This window comes from Chinchilla lanigera, unplaced genomic scaffold (assembly GCF_000276665.1).
Source record: "Chinchilla lanigera isolate Chin_1 unplaced genomic scaffold, ChiLan1.0 scaffold00067, whole genome shotgun sequence".
NCBI lineage: Eukaryota > Metazoa > Chordata > Mammalia > Rodentia > Chinchillidae > Chinchilla > Chinchilla lanigera.
Window position 1 is genome coordinate 11,680,272 of NW_004955468.1, and position 16,280 is coordinate 11,696,551.

The 16,280-nt window shown below is 46.9% G+C and overlaps 1 protein-coding gene across 3 annotated transcripts in view; it reads right to left on the reverse strand.

The window, feature by feature from the left end:
• The window catches only part of Cfap45 (cilia and flagella associated protein 45), a 39,064-nt gene that overhangs the window by 7,940 nt on the left and 14,844 nt on the right, over positions 1 to 16,280 (reverse strand). For all 3 annotated transcript variants that reach the window (XM_013522501.1, XM_005400183.2, XM_005400181.2), the window contains exons 2-8: positions 13,533 to 13,658; positions 10,806 to 10,948; positions 8,408 to 8,552; positions 7,915 to 8,085; positions 6,560 to 6,738; positions 5,170 to 5,299; positions 1,126 to 1,272 (exon numbers count right to left, since the gene is read on the reverse strand). In XM_013522501.1, the coding sequence (XP_013377955.1) occupies positions 1,126 to 1,272; positions 5,170 to 5,299; positions 6,560 to 6,738; positions 7,915 to 8,085; positions 8,408 to 8,552; positions 10,806 to 10,948; positions 13,533 to 13,658 (1,041 nt within the window). The remainder of the gene's footprint in view (positions 1 to 1,125; positions 1,273 to 5,169; positions 5,300 to 6,559; positions 6,739 to 7,914; positions 8,086 to 8,407; positions 8,553 to 10,805; positions 10,949 to 13,532; positions 13,659 to 16,280) is intronic.

Below are 16,280 nucleotides of genomic sequence, written 5' to 3' on the forward strand. Positions count from 1 at the left end.
AAAAAAAAAAAAAAAGAAACAATACAACAATCAAGATGTGATATATATGTAACAATTCCCCACAACGAATGTATTTATCATGTGTTGCAAACATACACTAATAAAAAAGGGGAAAATAAAAAATTAAAAAACATAATGAAAGAAAAATAAATGATAGTTATATAGTCATTACTATGCTGAAAATGTCTATGGCTCATCTTACATTCTTACTCTGCAGACTGCAGAGATGTACTCTGTATATCCCCAGAATCCTGTAAGAAAACTAAAGCCAGCGAGTGAGCTTTGCTGGCTTTCATTTTTGTGTGTGTGGTTTGTTTTCAGCATAAATCAATATGCCAATTATGTCTTTTCAAATGATAGCCACATTCTATCCTCTTTCATTAAGAATCCCTATTGAGGAATAGAGAGAAATGTGATGTGTTTTCCACTATCTTGGAACTACAAAAGTTTCAGGGGATACAGGACCAACATAGGAAGAAATAATCAAGCGCTTCTTTCTATGTTTACATAAATCCAGCTTCACGTATGCTTAAAAGCCTTCTGTTGCCCTCTGTCCCCCAGAGACCCCAATCATTTCATCCCTCACTTTTGCCCCAGAATGAGTCCACACATCCGGGGGCTGTATCCACCCATCACTGTTCACACACCTTACTCTCTGCACCATGCACTTGTTCTTATAGGTTCTACATTGAGGGGAAGGAAAAGACTATTCTCTGAGTCTGACATCTAATGCAGGATGCCTATATGGGAGTTTTCATAAGAAATTTCTGGAGCAGCTGACTCACGATTGCTAGGGAAAGCCAAGCCATGAAGAATCCACTAAACAATTTTAATTTTCTTCCCGTCCTGCACATGATCCTCATCCCAACTTCTAAACAAAGGTGTTAATGAGAATAATGACACACTCCTGTGGGTGTTCTTTCTAGGTTACTTTCTGTTAATGAACAAATGGTCTGGCCAAGATGAAGAGAAAAAAAGCCAGGCACTTGGTCTAGGGATGTGCATTTTAGAATGAAGATGGCGCCACTTATGCTAGAGTTCCCTGGGCGTCTATGCCTGCCTCCCACGATTACAGCCACGCTGCTCCCAGCCAGAGGTGCCCAGCATCAGAAACCTGGTCCCTACCATCTTCTTCTTGGTAAACTCCATCACCATCTGGTCTGCCAGCTTCTCCTGAGCCAGCAGCTGTGCTTTCTGCCTCTGGTTTTCATCATTGATGCGCTTAATCTCAGCTTGCATCTTCAGCCTTTGCTGGTGTCTCTGCTGCAGGTCCTGCCAGCAAAAGAGAGAGAGCCTCAGAGCAGAAGGAGGTGGAACAAAAGGCTGCTGGCTTACGGGGTGGAAATGAAGATGGAAGCAGGAGACAAAGGTGCTGCCCAGTCTCGCTCCCATCACCGCCTTTGTTAGAGTTGCTCTCTCCAGGGTCATCAGGGATGGCTACCAAATGGTCACCTGCTGTCTTCAGCCAGCTTGACCCTGCTGATCTCTTCACACTTAGGAAGCAACGGCTCTTAAAGTTCTACTCTGTGCCCCTGCTTCACTCAAATTCCCAGCCTGGTGGCTTTGTTCACACTGCTATCCTCCTGCCTTCAATCCTTTAATTTGCTTCTCTTGTGCAAACCCAAACTTTTACTTAAATTTTATTTTAATCCTTTTTTTTTTTTAGGTACCAAAGGTTTTTGTGCTGAGCTATCTCCCCAGCCTTTTAATTTTATTTTTGAAAGTTTGAGACGGGATCTCACTAAGTCATTAAGTTGCCTAAACTAGGCTTGAACTTGTAATCCTCCTGCCTCAGCTTCCCAGAGTGTTGAGATTACAGGCATGTACTATTATGCCCAGATTCAAGTTCTCTTTTTTAAAATTTATTTTTTTAAATTGAGGAACTCAAATTTTCAATCTCCATCCAAAAGTGATGATTAAAAATAAATATTGCCCTATTTAAGTGTTTTCTATACATTGGGCATGGTCTAGTTCCAACATCTAAATATAAGCGGAAAAGTCTGATAGACAGGTCTCGGGCAGAGGAAGAAACTGAGGCCCAGTATGAAGTGACTGCTTTGTCTAATTTAAAGTTTCAACCCTCTCTGGGAATCTTACTTTACTGTCCCCACTTTGAGTTCTCTCTCCACTTTTGAATTCCCTCTGCACTTATGGTGGTGCAAGGCCTCTTGGGAGGTGATCCCATACTGCTACAGGAAAACAGCAACATAAACTATCGCTAAATAAGGACCAAAATGAGTGGCATGTGAGAAAGAAAAGCATGAAGTCCTAGACACAGAAAAACACGTGTCTCTGAGCTATGGAGAAAGGAGTCCCAGCAGGATCCTGAGTGACAGATCCTTTCTGAGAAAGGAACCCCTGCCTTTTCCAGCTCTGAGCCCCCAAAGTTCCCCACTGATCAGACCACCTCTGAGCGCAGGCCCATTCTCACTTTAGAGTGCAAAAGGGCACTGTGATCTTATGCACCTGGCTCCCATGGCCTCTGATGGATTTCCAACTCCCCACCTCCCACACTTTCTAGCTCCTTCTCTTTCTTCAAAGACCAAACCCCTCCTGGGCCTTCCAGCTCCTCGCACGACTTCTGCCCTGATTCACCCAAGTCAACCCTGCCCGTGTGTCCTCCTCTTGGGCTGCCTTTCTGCCAGCCTGGCTCACCCCTTACCCCCAGCTCAGGCTGCCTCCTCCAGGAAGCCTTCAGAGCCACATCAGCACAGCAAGCAGCTGCCTCTCTGGTCCACACAGTGCATGGGTGACAGCTGAGAGCATTTCTTCACTCTCTCCCTGTATACTGTTCAGTCCACTTCTCCACTCGGCTTTTCCAGCTAACACTCCTTTTTTCCCTCTCCATTTTGTCCTTTCTGGATTTTCTCACCAGTTTCAGGCTTTCCATTGCTACCACTGGCATTATTTAATCCCACTGATTCTCAAAACTGCTGGCCTCTGATCCAGGATATACAGACAATCGTGGGTCTATCTGCTTCCTTATTTACTCTTTGATTTGTTGTTTTTGTTGGCTCATTTCATTTCCAAGAAACTAAAGATTTTCTCTGTTTCTCATCTTTGAAACCCTCAGAGCAACCAAAAAAAACTCCTCTCGCTCTTCTCCATCTTGCTAGCAAGGTGGGAAAGCCTGCCTTTGCACCTTGAGATGACAGGGCAGCTCTCAGACAGGGGAGGCATGGAATTTATGACCTAAAATTACCACTGCCTCCTGGAGACCCAGGGAAAGACACCCAAAGGACAATGACCCAGCCTCAGAGTAACGGTACTGACTGACTCCTGGAAACTTCTATCGATTCCCCCTCTCCACAACCTGGTTGGATTTTCCAGTCTTTTTTGCTCATGCCCCTTCTCTGCATATTTGCTCCATACCACTCCTTCCTGGCCTTTTCCCACCCTCTCTCCTGAGCCTTGGTGCTCTCCTCAAGCACTTCGCAAGGCTAAATGCCCCTTCTCTCCCTCAGCTATCCACTGACCTCCATCCCACCCTCATGCTGATCCCCAACTTCAGGTGCTCTGGTAACCTTCAGGGTTACAAGTCTGGCCACTTGGGATCCTTCACAGTTCCATCACTCATCACCAGCAAATGCACACAGGCTGATGACAACTCAATCATCCATAAACTGGGGGGGAAGGGCATAAAAATAAAAGTAAAGCAAGATACGCACCACAGGTTAAGCAGTGCCATGAGGAAAATATCAGACGAATCCCAATGTGGAACATCCTCTAAGGCACCTGGCCTGGATGCCTCCAAATATCCATGTCATAAAAATACATGAATAGGGGGGGGGTGGGTTGTGAATAGAGGATGGTTAACAGGCACAGGGGTGCAACTGGATACAAGCAATAACTTCTCATGTTCTGTAGCACCATGGGAGAACTACCACTGACAACAGCTTATTCTATATTTCAAAAGAGCTAGTAGAGAAGATCCTGAGTGAGATTACAAAGAGATGGTAAATGTTGGTGGTGATGGATATGCCCACTACCCTGATGTGACCACTGCATATCATACACTGAACTATCATATTGTACCCCATAGACATGCACAATTACCATGTGAACTAAACATAAAGTATATCTAAAAAATAAAAGAATCGATGACTGAGGAACTCTTTTAGATCAAAACAGAAACTTAACCAAATGTGACATGCAAATTTTGATTAGAGCCTGGTTTGGAAAAAAAACAAAACATCTATAAGTACATTTTTGGGACAATTATAATATAGCTTAAGTGTTAGGTGATAGTATGGATTCATTGAGTTTCTGATGGAAATGTGATAATAGTACTATTGATAGCCAAGACTTCTTCAGAGATGCAGACTGATGCATTTTAGTGGCAAAGTGTCAAGATACCTGCAATTTAAAATAAATTAATAATAGAAAATATATATATATATTTATGAAAACAAGCAACTAAAGCAAGTTGTTAATACTCATTAAATCTAAATCAAGAATTTACAGGTAAGATACAATTCTTTTAACTTTCCTGGGCATGTAAACATTTCAAAATAAAAAAGTTGAAAGGAAAAAAAGAATAGATGCTCCAAATGCCTGTCGTGTTCCTCCATGCCTGTGTACACTGCAACAGAGCAGATCAGACAAGTAGAAAGGGATCTGTGAAGTCTCCTTAGCTTGGGTAAGTATTTGTCAGACTTTGCTTTTGTGCAGCAGGTATGTCTACTAATTTTATTTAGGTTCCCAGAAAGAAAAGAGCTGGCTTCGCCACACAATTAATGACAATGGGATGCTATGCACTTCTGATTAGTAACAGTGGGGAGTCTGGAACTAAGGCATGGCCAGTGTTCATCCACAAAGCATGCTATATCCTTTGGTGATGGACACAGACTATAAAGCGTGCCTGTGTTTACTTGTGCAAAGCATGCAGCCCTAGACTTGCTTTATGTGTCTGCTCACACTGAGATGTTAGTCTCAGACCCCAGGTCCCAGGGAGGCAGGGACAATATCTACCCAAATCATTGCTCATCCCCCAGCATGACACCATAGCCAAATAAATGCTTCACACGGTAATAAAAAGTGGATGGTGATGATGTTGTGAAATAAGCGTGTGCCTGACAAAGAATCGGTCCACACCCTGGAGCCCCCAAATCTCGGAGGGCTTTGTTGCTGTTGCTGGTGAAATTCAGCATGGCCTTCTGGCCCTGTTACCTGCAGATCCTCCTCATGGAGCTGCTCCATGTACTCCAGCAACTGCTCTTTCTCCTGCTCCCGTTGCTCTGCAAGCAGTGAGCGCTCCTCCTGGTTCTTTTCCATCTGCTCCACAATGTGTCGTCTTCCTCTGGGAAAGAACAGTGACACAGCGTTACAGTTACAGATACTCTCTGCTGGGCAACAGGGCTGAGACTGGGGAAGTCTCTCAGTCAGGTGACCCCTATCCGGAGTAAAGAGCCGGAGACTGGGTCCACAGTGTTACCAGTAACACCCTGTGTGTTCCTGAGGTATCAGTAAGTTTGGGAGCATCTAGACCAAGTGACATCAGTAAAGGCTGGAAGAATGACAGAAGACAAGATTTGGGAAGACTCAAGGGGAAGGAATATAGGTTTCTCCTTCAGAAGGAGGACTTCCCAGGCTTCCTACTCCAGATGAAATGAACCTGGAAGCACCCCGAATTTAATACAAGGAACATGTCAAATCATTAGAACTGCCTGATAAGGCAGAGATATTTCCTGCATTGGAGCTGCTTGCGCAGAGGGTGCACAGCCACTTAGCCACAAAATGAACTGTGGCTGGGAGCCTTCTACAGCCTACAGGGCTCCTACGAGAACCACAGAGATGCATGCTTCAAGGTAACCAACCAAATACAGCTGGGGAGATTAAACTGCCAATCAGTGTGCATATAGGACTGCTCCTGTAGGTAATTCATATATTGTGTGGCTGGTGTTCGAACTCTGGGACACTATGATTCTGTAATTTTCTTACTCTGGGACTTGTTCTGTTCCGAAAAATTAAGGGAGAGAGACACTGAATTTATTCACTCTCATGTGAAGTGAGCACTCACTACAGGACAAACACTCTGCTAGGGCCTGCAGTTTCAGAAAGGAATGACAGAGCCCCTGTCCTTAACAAGCTGCAAGCCTAGTGAGGGTTGAGAAGGAACCACATCCCAAGAAGAGGTGCATGAGAGTGACAGGGGAGAGAGGAGAAGCTCCTGAGCCTGCCTGAAGTGAGGAGCCTTCTCAGAGGAGGTGACAGCAAAGCCACTTACCCCAGGAAGGAAAAGCATTTTCCCAGAGGAAAGGGAAAGAGAACGGTATTCCAAAGAGTGGGAATCTGTGACAAGGCCTAGCATGCAGGGGAAACAGGGAAGTGTAGAGTGGGTGGCAGGAAGTGGTGAGAAATGAGGCTGCACTGGGGCCAGATTGAGAAGCACTGGTTATGATTGTGAAAATGAGCTTTAAAGTTCTGTGACTCTCTGTACCCTTCGTGGGGGACTATAGATGGTGAGAATGTCCAAGTCTCATCTCGTCCCTCTTAGCTAGGCTACATGGACTTACAGGCGCTCAGAAATGACTTAGGGAAAAGCAAACCATATCTTTACCGTATTCTTTCCTCCCGCCTCCTCCTGTCCAGGTCCTCCTGCCTTTGAATGGATTTCTGCCGCTCCACTTCCATCATCTGATCCAACCGCTTCTCCTCGGCATCCAGCTCTTTTTGTATCTGCTGCTTCTCCAGGATTTGGGCATCCCGGATGGCATGGCATTTGGCATTGAGGATAATCTAGGGAGTGGGGAAGAAACTGTGACACTAGGCCTGGGGGCAAGGACAGAGGAGGACAACCCTCAGGCAGCTTGGAGCTCTGGGTGTGTGGAAGCATGTGAGGGCAGAAGGGGGGCAAATACCTCTGAGAGTGCTGGAAAAGTGTGTGGCTGCTCACAAGTCCAAAAAATCAAAATCATTCTGTAATCTTCCCTCCCCCTCAATATAGTTCAGCTCAGACATCTACTAGGATCCTAGTATATGAATGCCGCTGTGCACAGAGAGACCAGACTAGCATCTTTTGGGATTATATAGTATTTGGGGGGTGATGGATTACCCTTTTGAATATGATGGAAGTTATGAACCCTCTCCTTCATAAAATTCACCTATGGAAATACACAAGGAATTTCCATATAGCTTCTGAGGCTCATGGTCCCACTTGGGAACCCATGAACCCCAAGTTAAGCTCAGGGGAGCTAAGATACCTTAGCAGAAGCCACATCACTAGATTTATGCACTGGAAGAGCCCAGTGAGACACAAAAAGGGATGAAACCATGCATGGGCCCATCAATAAAACGAAGACATAAAAGCTCTAGAAAAGAAAAGGAAGTGTAAGCAGGGAAGATTTACCTAAGAGATAGAAATCAGAGATGAAAGGACTGAGGAGTCAGCATGTTTCACTTGGTCGGAAGCAAATCACACACAAATGAATTACAAAATAGAATTTCAAATGAGTGTCTGGTCTTTATGCACTCTGCTAAAAGAAGCACTGTGGACTGAAGTCAAAACAAATCCTACTGCCTGCACCATCAGTGACCAGAATTGAACTAGCAGGCTAAAAATAAAGAGCAATACCTTTATACTTATTTATCAATCACAATTCGCAAGACTCTCCCAGATTCTAGCTTATTTAATCCTGCCAACAGTTCTGCTACATTGAGGTCATGACTTTCATTTCACAAATGAAGGAAATAAGGCTCAGGGAGGGCAAGCGATTTACCCAGGGTCACACACCAAGCAGTAGCAAAGCCTGTCCTCTCTGATCACAGCAACAAGGGTGGCAGATCCAGCTCTCCCCATGCCCCACCTAGACTAGCTCATCCCCCTCCCATTCCCACCAGTCCCTCATCTGGTCCAGTGTGTGAGTAAGAGGAGGGAGGGGGCGTGGCACCCAGTCTTCAGGGGAAGAGGCCCACCTTGTTGATGTCCTTGAGCTCCTCCTCCTGCTCCATGCGCAGCTTGCTGGCTCGTTGCAGGAGGTCCTGGGCCCGATCCTTGGCCTCCTCCTCCAGGTCCGTGAGCTTCTTGTTGTTCTTCCGCGCCATTTCCTTCTGTTTCATGATCTTCTTGCGTGTGGTCACCGCATCCTAAGGGTGGGCAGACCAGGTCAGTGGGCTGTGGGCCCTGGGCAGCCTGGCTGCCTAAGAGACCCACAGTGATTTGGCCTCCGCCCCTGAGGTTTCCCAGCCTGGCTTCATCGTCACCCTCCCTTCGGCCCAAGAAGTCCCCATCTCAGGTATTCCTCTCCAGTTTTCACTCTGCAAAATTTCTTCATTAACTACACATTCACATTTGCTTCAGAATCCCCTAACAAGGTGGGGTCCCCACTGTTGCAAGGAGCTGAGCTCCCCCTGAGCATCTGTGGTCTGCCACCCCTCTGCAGGGTCAGGGCTCGGGGAGGGTAGATACCACAACGGCTTCCTTCTCCTTCTTGAAGGCCTGCTCCTGGGCTTCCAACTCTTCTCTGGTCACAACATGTGAAGCCCTTTTGATCCGCTCAAACTCCTCAGAGCTGATGATTAGGGATTCCCCGGAGGGGTCCTCTGTGGGAACACTGACACAGGAAGAAACCGAGTTAGAGAGGAGAAAAGGGGAATCCCGGGCACCTTGTTGGGATTCCCCACACCATGCCAACCCTCCTGTGTGGACCCAGCCAGGGAGGAGAGGCTGCAGCTCCATGGTGGTTGGGGGTGCCAGGTGAAAATCAGGTAACACTGCAGACTGAAAAGAGACATTTGCTGGCGTGACAGCACATGCCTATAATCCCAGCACTCGGGAGGCTGAGGCAGGAGGATCACTGCAAGTTCTAGGCCAGGCTAGGGTACATAGTGAGTTCAAGGCCAGCCTGAACTACATAGCAAGACCCTGTCTCAAAAAGCCAAAATAAAATAAGAATGATAGCACCTTAAAAAAAAGAGAGAGGGGGACTGGGGATATAGCTCAGTGGCACAAGCGTCTACCTGGCAAACACAAGGTCCTGAGTTTGATTCCCAGTACCAGAAAAAAAAAAGGGGGAAGAGAGAGAGAGGCAGATATTTTAGTTGGGGGTTGTAGAACATGCCTATAATCCCAGCACTCTGGGAAGCTGAAGCAGGAGGGTCACAAGTTCGAGTCCAGCCAGGGCAACTTAGTGATGTAGGGGAGAAAAGTGTGGAAATAAAGGCCCTAGAGAGAGAGAGAAAGAGCATAAATTCTTGTTCTCTTCATATATTCCCTTCTTTGTGCAGCTGTCCTCAGCCCTCCCATGTGTTCCTGTACATCACCCTGCTCCCAGACCTACATATCACCTCTTCCTCTGACCCCCACCACCCTCTGTTCCTACTGCCCACATCAAGGCTGATGGTGCAGGCTCTGCCTCCTTCACAAGCTCCTTCAGCTACACAATCTCTGGCACAGTGCTTTGCATTAACTGAGCCCTCCAAGCAAAGTTGCTGAATCGAACTTTAAGAACAGATTATTCCTGATGACATTAAAAAAAAAAAAAAAAGAGCAAGAGGACGCCAGACAAGACTGAAATGGATGCTAGTGAGAAATCTAAACATCCCTGTCTGTCCAGCTGGAGAGAAGCTTTGAACCCTAAATACTAATTAAAATCTCTGATCAACAATTGCTGGAGACATGTCCATAGACCTCTCCTGGTAGCTGCCCAACGCATTCAACAAATCTATAGGTAATTATAATGATTACAAACAAATGACATACATTAAAGATGGGGGAGGGAGCAGTCGGGGTGGGAATAAAGCTGCTTGTGGGTGAGGCAGTTTAACAGGTGCATAGCAATAAGACGCAGGCGGTCTGAGACAGGAAGTGAAACCTCATCTAATAAAACTAGTGTGTGATAGGGGGAGGGGCTGTCCATAAGGTAGACAGAACCAGTGAGTGGACATGGGCCCCATCCACGATTACTGCGGTCTGCCCAGTGGTGTGGCACAAAGCAGCCTGGGATACGGGGTGACCTGAAGAGATCTGCATCTAAGATACCAGATCTGAAAAATGACCGGCAGTTGGGTCCAAAGCATCTATACAAGGATCCCACTCCAAGAAGGAGCCATTCTCAGGCCCCAAGCCTGGCTGCATGGCTGCTGACCCATCTGACTTGATTGGGCTCAACAGAAAGCTACAGCCAACGGCTCCTGTGCTGTGTACCAGCCAACCTCCTCAGCCCATGCCACAGGCAGCATTTTCTGGGGATTTGCATTTTTAGCTGGTGGAGCGAGAATGGAAAGAACTGTTACAGAGAGGACAGCACTAATGTAAGAGTGAACCACTGAGCAGTGCAGGCTTCTTTGCACCTTGCCGAGCTTGGCCTCAAGCCCTCTGGGGTCCACGCAGTCAGGAAACAAGGCTGAGCTAGAAGCCCCTGTGAATTTCCTCTCAGAGCCTCAGACTCTAGGGCCAATTAGGTATGCGGTCAGTTTCCCTTGGCTTGGGATTCTTGATGCGGCCAAAAGGAAGTGACTCATCCGGATTGCTTCCCTTTACCAACTGCACTAAGAGGAGTTCAGCCGGGATCCTGAATATTCCTCTCTGCCATGCCCTCAGACCCCGCAGGCAGCGAGAAGATAGGGAGGAGAAAGAAGCCAGAAGTGGAGGACAATGGCTACAACACAGACAACAAAGGGAGAAGTGAGAGAGGCTAGGATGCACAAGAAAGAACCATGAAATAAAAAGGGGGCACTGACTAGGAAAGAAACAGCAACTGGGCCAACAGAATGGAAGCAGACAAGCATGCCCAGCTTCCCAGAAACTCTTCAGAGGTAGTTAAGGCTGAGTGAGGGAGGCCTGGGCCTGCAACCTGCAGACTCACATGAGTTTTCGCACCATGTCCCTGGTGATGAGCTGGATGGTCTCTGGCTTGTGGTCCAGGCCCAGGGCAGTGAGAGTTTTCCGGATGGTATGCTTGTCTCGCAGCAGCACAATGGGGCTGTGGCTCTGGCTCTGGGCTGGGGGCTACGAGGTGGAAAGGACAGCTTAAAGTCCACTCACCCAGTCCTTGCTGGTGAGTGTTAACTTCAAGTGCAGCCTCCCCTCCTGGCCTTGCACCCCAGAGAGCAAAGGGGAGGCTGGCAAAGCCCAGAGTGTAGGATGACCATGAGCAGCCAGTGCTGGGCAAGCCACTGGACCTCTCTGTTGGAATATGGCTGGAGGTGTGCTGTCCTGACCCGCTCTTCTGAGAACAAGGCCTCTTATGCTCCTGCAGGTATTCCTCGCAGGATGACAGGGTCAGTTGTCAGGGCACAGGAGGAGAGGGGCTGCCAGTAAGGAATGAAAAATAGGTTCTCATCTCTCCATGAAGGTTTCTCCTTTCTCGAAGAAGGAATAATTGTCTCCCTTGGACCACACTGTGGGTTTGAATTGATACAACTTGTTAATATAACCTACAATAGAGGCTGGGGATTTAGATCAGCAGCACAGCGCCTGCCTGGCAAGCGCAAGGTCGTGAGTTTGGTTCCCAGTACCAGAAAAAAAACAAACAAAACAAAAAAAAAATATATAGTCTTTGATAGAGCCAGGTGTGGTGGCACACACATGTAATCCCAGCACTCAGGAGGCTGAGGCAGGAGGACCATTGCAAGTTAGAGACCTACCTGGGCTACAAAGTGAGCTCAAGGCCAGCCTGAACTGCAAATTGAGACCCTGTCTCAAAAAGACAATAATAACAATAATAATAATAACAATGATAATGACCTATAATATTTTAGTTTTTAACCTTTACCAAAGATAAATTTTAAAAGCCATATTGAGGGAATTAGACATAGCTAAATGACCTCGAGGTGATCTGTCCTTAAAAGCTAACATGGTGAGAAGTCAGTGAATTAGATGTCAGCATGATGAAAACACATTTACATGAAGAAGTTCGATAATAAGAAAGGCAATCACTCATTTCAGAGACTCTCTTCACACAGGAGAGAGCATCTATGTCCTTGCAGCTACTTGGACCCTGGCTGGAGGCAGGGTTGTGTCCTTGCCTACCTGAGGGCTTCCCTTGACCCTCTGTCCCCTGAGCGCTGCTGCCACCTGCTGCCCATCTCTGCCTCCAGGCAGACACCACTCAGTCACACCACAGGCCACTTCTGCCCCCTACTGCCAGTTGAAGGACTTCCAGACTCACTCACATGGAAGCACTTTCCTGACGGCCCTCTGTTAGTCTCCTGGCGCACTCCCCCACTTCCAAACCTCTCTTCTCTTTGACTAGAAAACTTCACATGGGCCCCACCCCCCCCAAAAAAGAGTCTGTTTCCCAACAGGAAAACAGCAGCAGAATGAGAGTCTTCTAAACAGAAAAAGACGCCCACCGTTAAGCCCCTGGAAAACGCTCTTCCACTCACAAAGAGGACAGTGATGAGCAAGGACAGACTTCAGCTATCTGCTCCTCAACCCACCCGCTGCCAGGCAGGGGTCCCTGCGCCACCACTGCAATCTTTCTTCCCCTCTCTCCTCTCCCGCACTTTCTCACCACCTGCTGTCCATGCCTCGTTCTCTTTCTCTTCTTTCAAGACCAGCCTAGGCTACATAAGTGAGTTCAAGGCCAGCCTGGACTGTATAGCGAGACCTTGTCTCAAAAAACAAAACAAAACAAAACCAAAAAAAGCTGTAAATGCTCTTTCTCTTCTTTCTCACCTCCTGAACTTCAGATTTACCCAAAATTTTCAAACCAGTTCTTCAGTTCTCTTTCCTGACAAAAGGAGTTGCCTATATGTCAATCAACAGATGAGTGGGTAAAGAAAATATGGGATTTAAACACAATGGAGTACTACTCTGCTATAAAGAAGAATAAGCTTGTGTCATTTGTAGAAAAATGAATGCACCTTGAGATCATAATGTTAAATGAAATAAATCAGACACACATGCTTAAAGAGAGCATGAGTCCTCCTATGTGAGAATAAATAAATTGAAGAGCAAAATAATAGATAGATAATAGGGAGCAAGATCTTTTAAAAATGGAAAGAGAACCAAGAGACGGAAGGAGGGAGAAGGGAGGAAAGAGAGAGGGATACAAGAGGAATGAAGATGTGTTATGTACACTTACCACTTCCCCACACCAAACGCAATCATTATGTACTGCAAACATCATTCTGTACTGCAGTTTGAGTAATAAACTTTTTTTAAAAGAGTTGTCTGTCTCTTAGTCCGAATGAGTCCTGCATACAAAGACCTGCTTGTTTCCCAAACCTAAGTCATTGTTTCAGTTGAGCTAGTGGGACAGGAGGTCATCTGCACTCTCGCGCCAGCTGTGTCTGCCAGCTGGGCCTGCTGGCCCTCAGATGCTTTGATCCCGGGCTTCCCCTGAGCTCCCTTCAACATTACACCAGAGTCTAAATGCTGTGAAGACTGAGGACTTCAGAGGAACAGGAATCCCGCTGCCCCGTTCGGCCTGGCCAGAGGCCTCCGAATTCCCCCTGTATCTTCATCTGAGCCTTGACCTACAAGAGTGAGCACAGTGACTTGGCTAGTATAAGCTTTGTCCTGAGCTACAATGGTCTAGGCTCTGCCTCCGGGTGACAGATATCCAGAGGAACTTGCTAAGGGTTACCTTGATGCCTCCAAAGAGGCTCTCATCCACCTCAGAGTTCATGGCTTTGGTCCGATAACGAGCTCTATTTCGTGATCTGTTGGAAGCAGTAGAAGAGGCGCTCAGGATGCCATTCGCACTCAGCGGCTGCAGAAAGAGGCAGAAAGTCATTATCGGTATAGAGGTCATCAATACATCGTGGCTTCCAGACCCCAGCAAATACCCCTCCAACCCTTGCTGGAGCCAGGCAGGTAGGAATGTAGAAAAACCACCTAGGGAAAGACTTGAACCACCTAGGGAAAGACTTGAACCACCTAGGGAAAGACTGAAACATAGGGACAAAGAACAACAAGTGGACAGTATCCACACAGAAACAGGGCAGTCCCTTGGCAGGGCTGAAGCCTATAAGCCCTGCAAAAAGAACCATTTCTGTAGTCCTGAAGCTGAGGAAGGCCAAGTTGGTCGTGCAGTACAAAAGGAAGAGTAAGGAAATGGGAATGACAGGGGGAGAGGAGCAACAACATTTCACCTCCCCAGGAATGTATACTGTCCTCACCACCACTCTTCTCAGCCTGAGCTCCAAGACCCTTTCACAAATGACACGCCACCTGACCTCCTTCTGGTCTTGCAGTCTCACAAGGACATGATGGGGAGCAGAGGAAAAAAAGGATGTAGAAGCGCTTTGCCCATTGCTGGGCATGTGGTTGAGACCCAGTAAACTGTCGGCCATGAATGATCACCAGCTACAATCAGGCACACAATTAGCAAGTTCCTAAAGTCCACTATGTCACTCTTTTCCTCTCAGCACTCCTTTAGTGTGCACTAGTCATCTAACCCCAAGAAACTGTCAATGTTTGGCCAACTCCCCCCATCTAATTTTTGTAGGTGGCAGGGTTCATCTTCAATAACAGAAGCTGAAAACACCAGGTACTTGCCTTCCCACCTGGGCACGGCCCCCAAACTGAGCCAATGCAATCGCCCCAACCTGACAATGACTAGAGAACTAGTGGTACAAAAAGTTGAACAAGGAAAGCGTCTGGGGTGAGAGTACTAAGAAGTACCATGCAGTACCATGCATCCTAAGCTGGCAACTTTGAGGGACAGCCATGCATCGATGAACCTGACCAAATCCACTCTGGTTTTGACTTTGGCCTTGTTTCCATCTGCAGAGCCTCCCTTTGTTCATGTGCCCTAAGCCTTGTTGGTGTAAAATCTTCTCAAAAATCCTCTCAATGCATTCATTACCTTCCGTGAATTCAAGTCTGGCTCTGTTGTTTATAACCAAGAACCCAAGTAATACAACCTCCATTCCCAAAGGTCAGTCCAACTTCAGCTCAGCCCCAAGAGTAGAAAAGTCCATCCCCGTGAAGCAGTTTCTACAAAGACTTTTGGACAGCTCCCGGCTTAATGTAAAGCTGATTTAAACCGCACTTTGCAGGCATTCACACCACCCCTAACCAGGTCTATAAGCTGGGCTACTTTAGGGGAATGGGCTGGGCACATTGGGTCCCTCAGTACCTGGGAATCAGCAGCCATCAAGGGAACAGGGTAAACGGAAAAGAACCGTGCATTCTAGGTCACTAAACACTGACCAGTGTTTTGAAAGCTCTCTCTGATCTGCCATCACCAACCAGACCCCCGCAGCACCTGTTCCACCTGTATCAGGTTTTCACACTAAATTGGACAATTATCCTCCAGCTGGCTGTGTTCTGAACAATGAGCACTGCTGTGTGTGCCTCTCCCTTGCCGCCCAACATAGCCGGCAAAAGGCTGACAAGAGGAAGCCTCCCCTTACTTCCTCAGTCAGCCCCAATACAGCAAAGCAGAAAAGCTTGGATTTATTAAAAGGTAAATATAGCAGCTCCAAGGATGCCTAATAACAGCCTCTGAAGGGTTATTATATGGTGGGTGGTGAGCAACTGCTCCCCTTTCTACCAAAAATAGATAAGAGGAAATGAACAGAAGAAACTGTACTAGATGGAATTGATTCTAAACATTGGGAATAAGTGGAAAAGATGGGAGGCTTTGGACCGTGAGGGATGGTGTGAGTTCTGTAACAATAATAATAAAAAAAGGCTCAGCACCTGGCACACAGGAGCAACCCAACAGGTATCTGATGAAGAACAATGAAAGAGACTGAGCAAGATGACCACTCAAGAATTAACAGTCCAGACTGAGATGGATGCCTTTTGGGGACACAGCTGCCTGACTCCAAGTCACTCCCCCATTCCACATTTTCCAGCTCACGTATGTGGTCTGCAATGTGGATAATAATGTATGGGAAAGGGCTTGGGAATACAGATGGAAAGCATTATTACTGTTTTGCATTTGATTTCCTCTTTCTCTTCAAGGGCTCCTATAGGTTTTCCCTGGTGTGCGGGTGTCTGCCACACTGCAGGTTCTGGGGCCGAAGCTTCCCTCTACCCTTGGTACCCAGGTCAGGAGCAGTTCACCACAGGAAATAATCGACTGCCTGAGCCTCGAAGTCAGAACAGAGGAAGGAAAAGAGATGACCACAGAAAAGTGGCCACTGGGCAGGACAGAAGAAAGCTCTGAGCTCTAGGGTTGGGTGTCTGACAAACCTCATTTGGGAACTGCTGACTTTGAAACCACAAGCGTTACCCTAGGGTTAGAATTACCACTTTTGCCAAGAGTAACAAAAAGGATTAGGGAGGTCACTGTATAAATGTACTAGAAAAAAAATGAAGCACCAAGTGGTAATGGAAAGTTGGATTCTTCTGGACCAGAAGCAGTAGCCAAGAGGCTTTT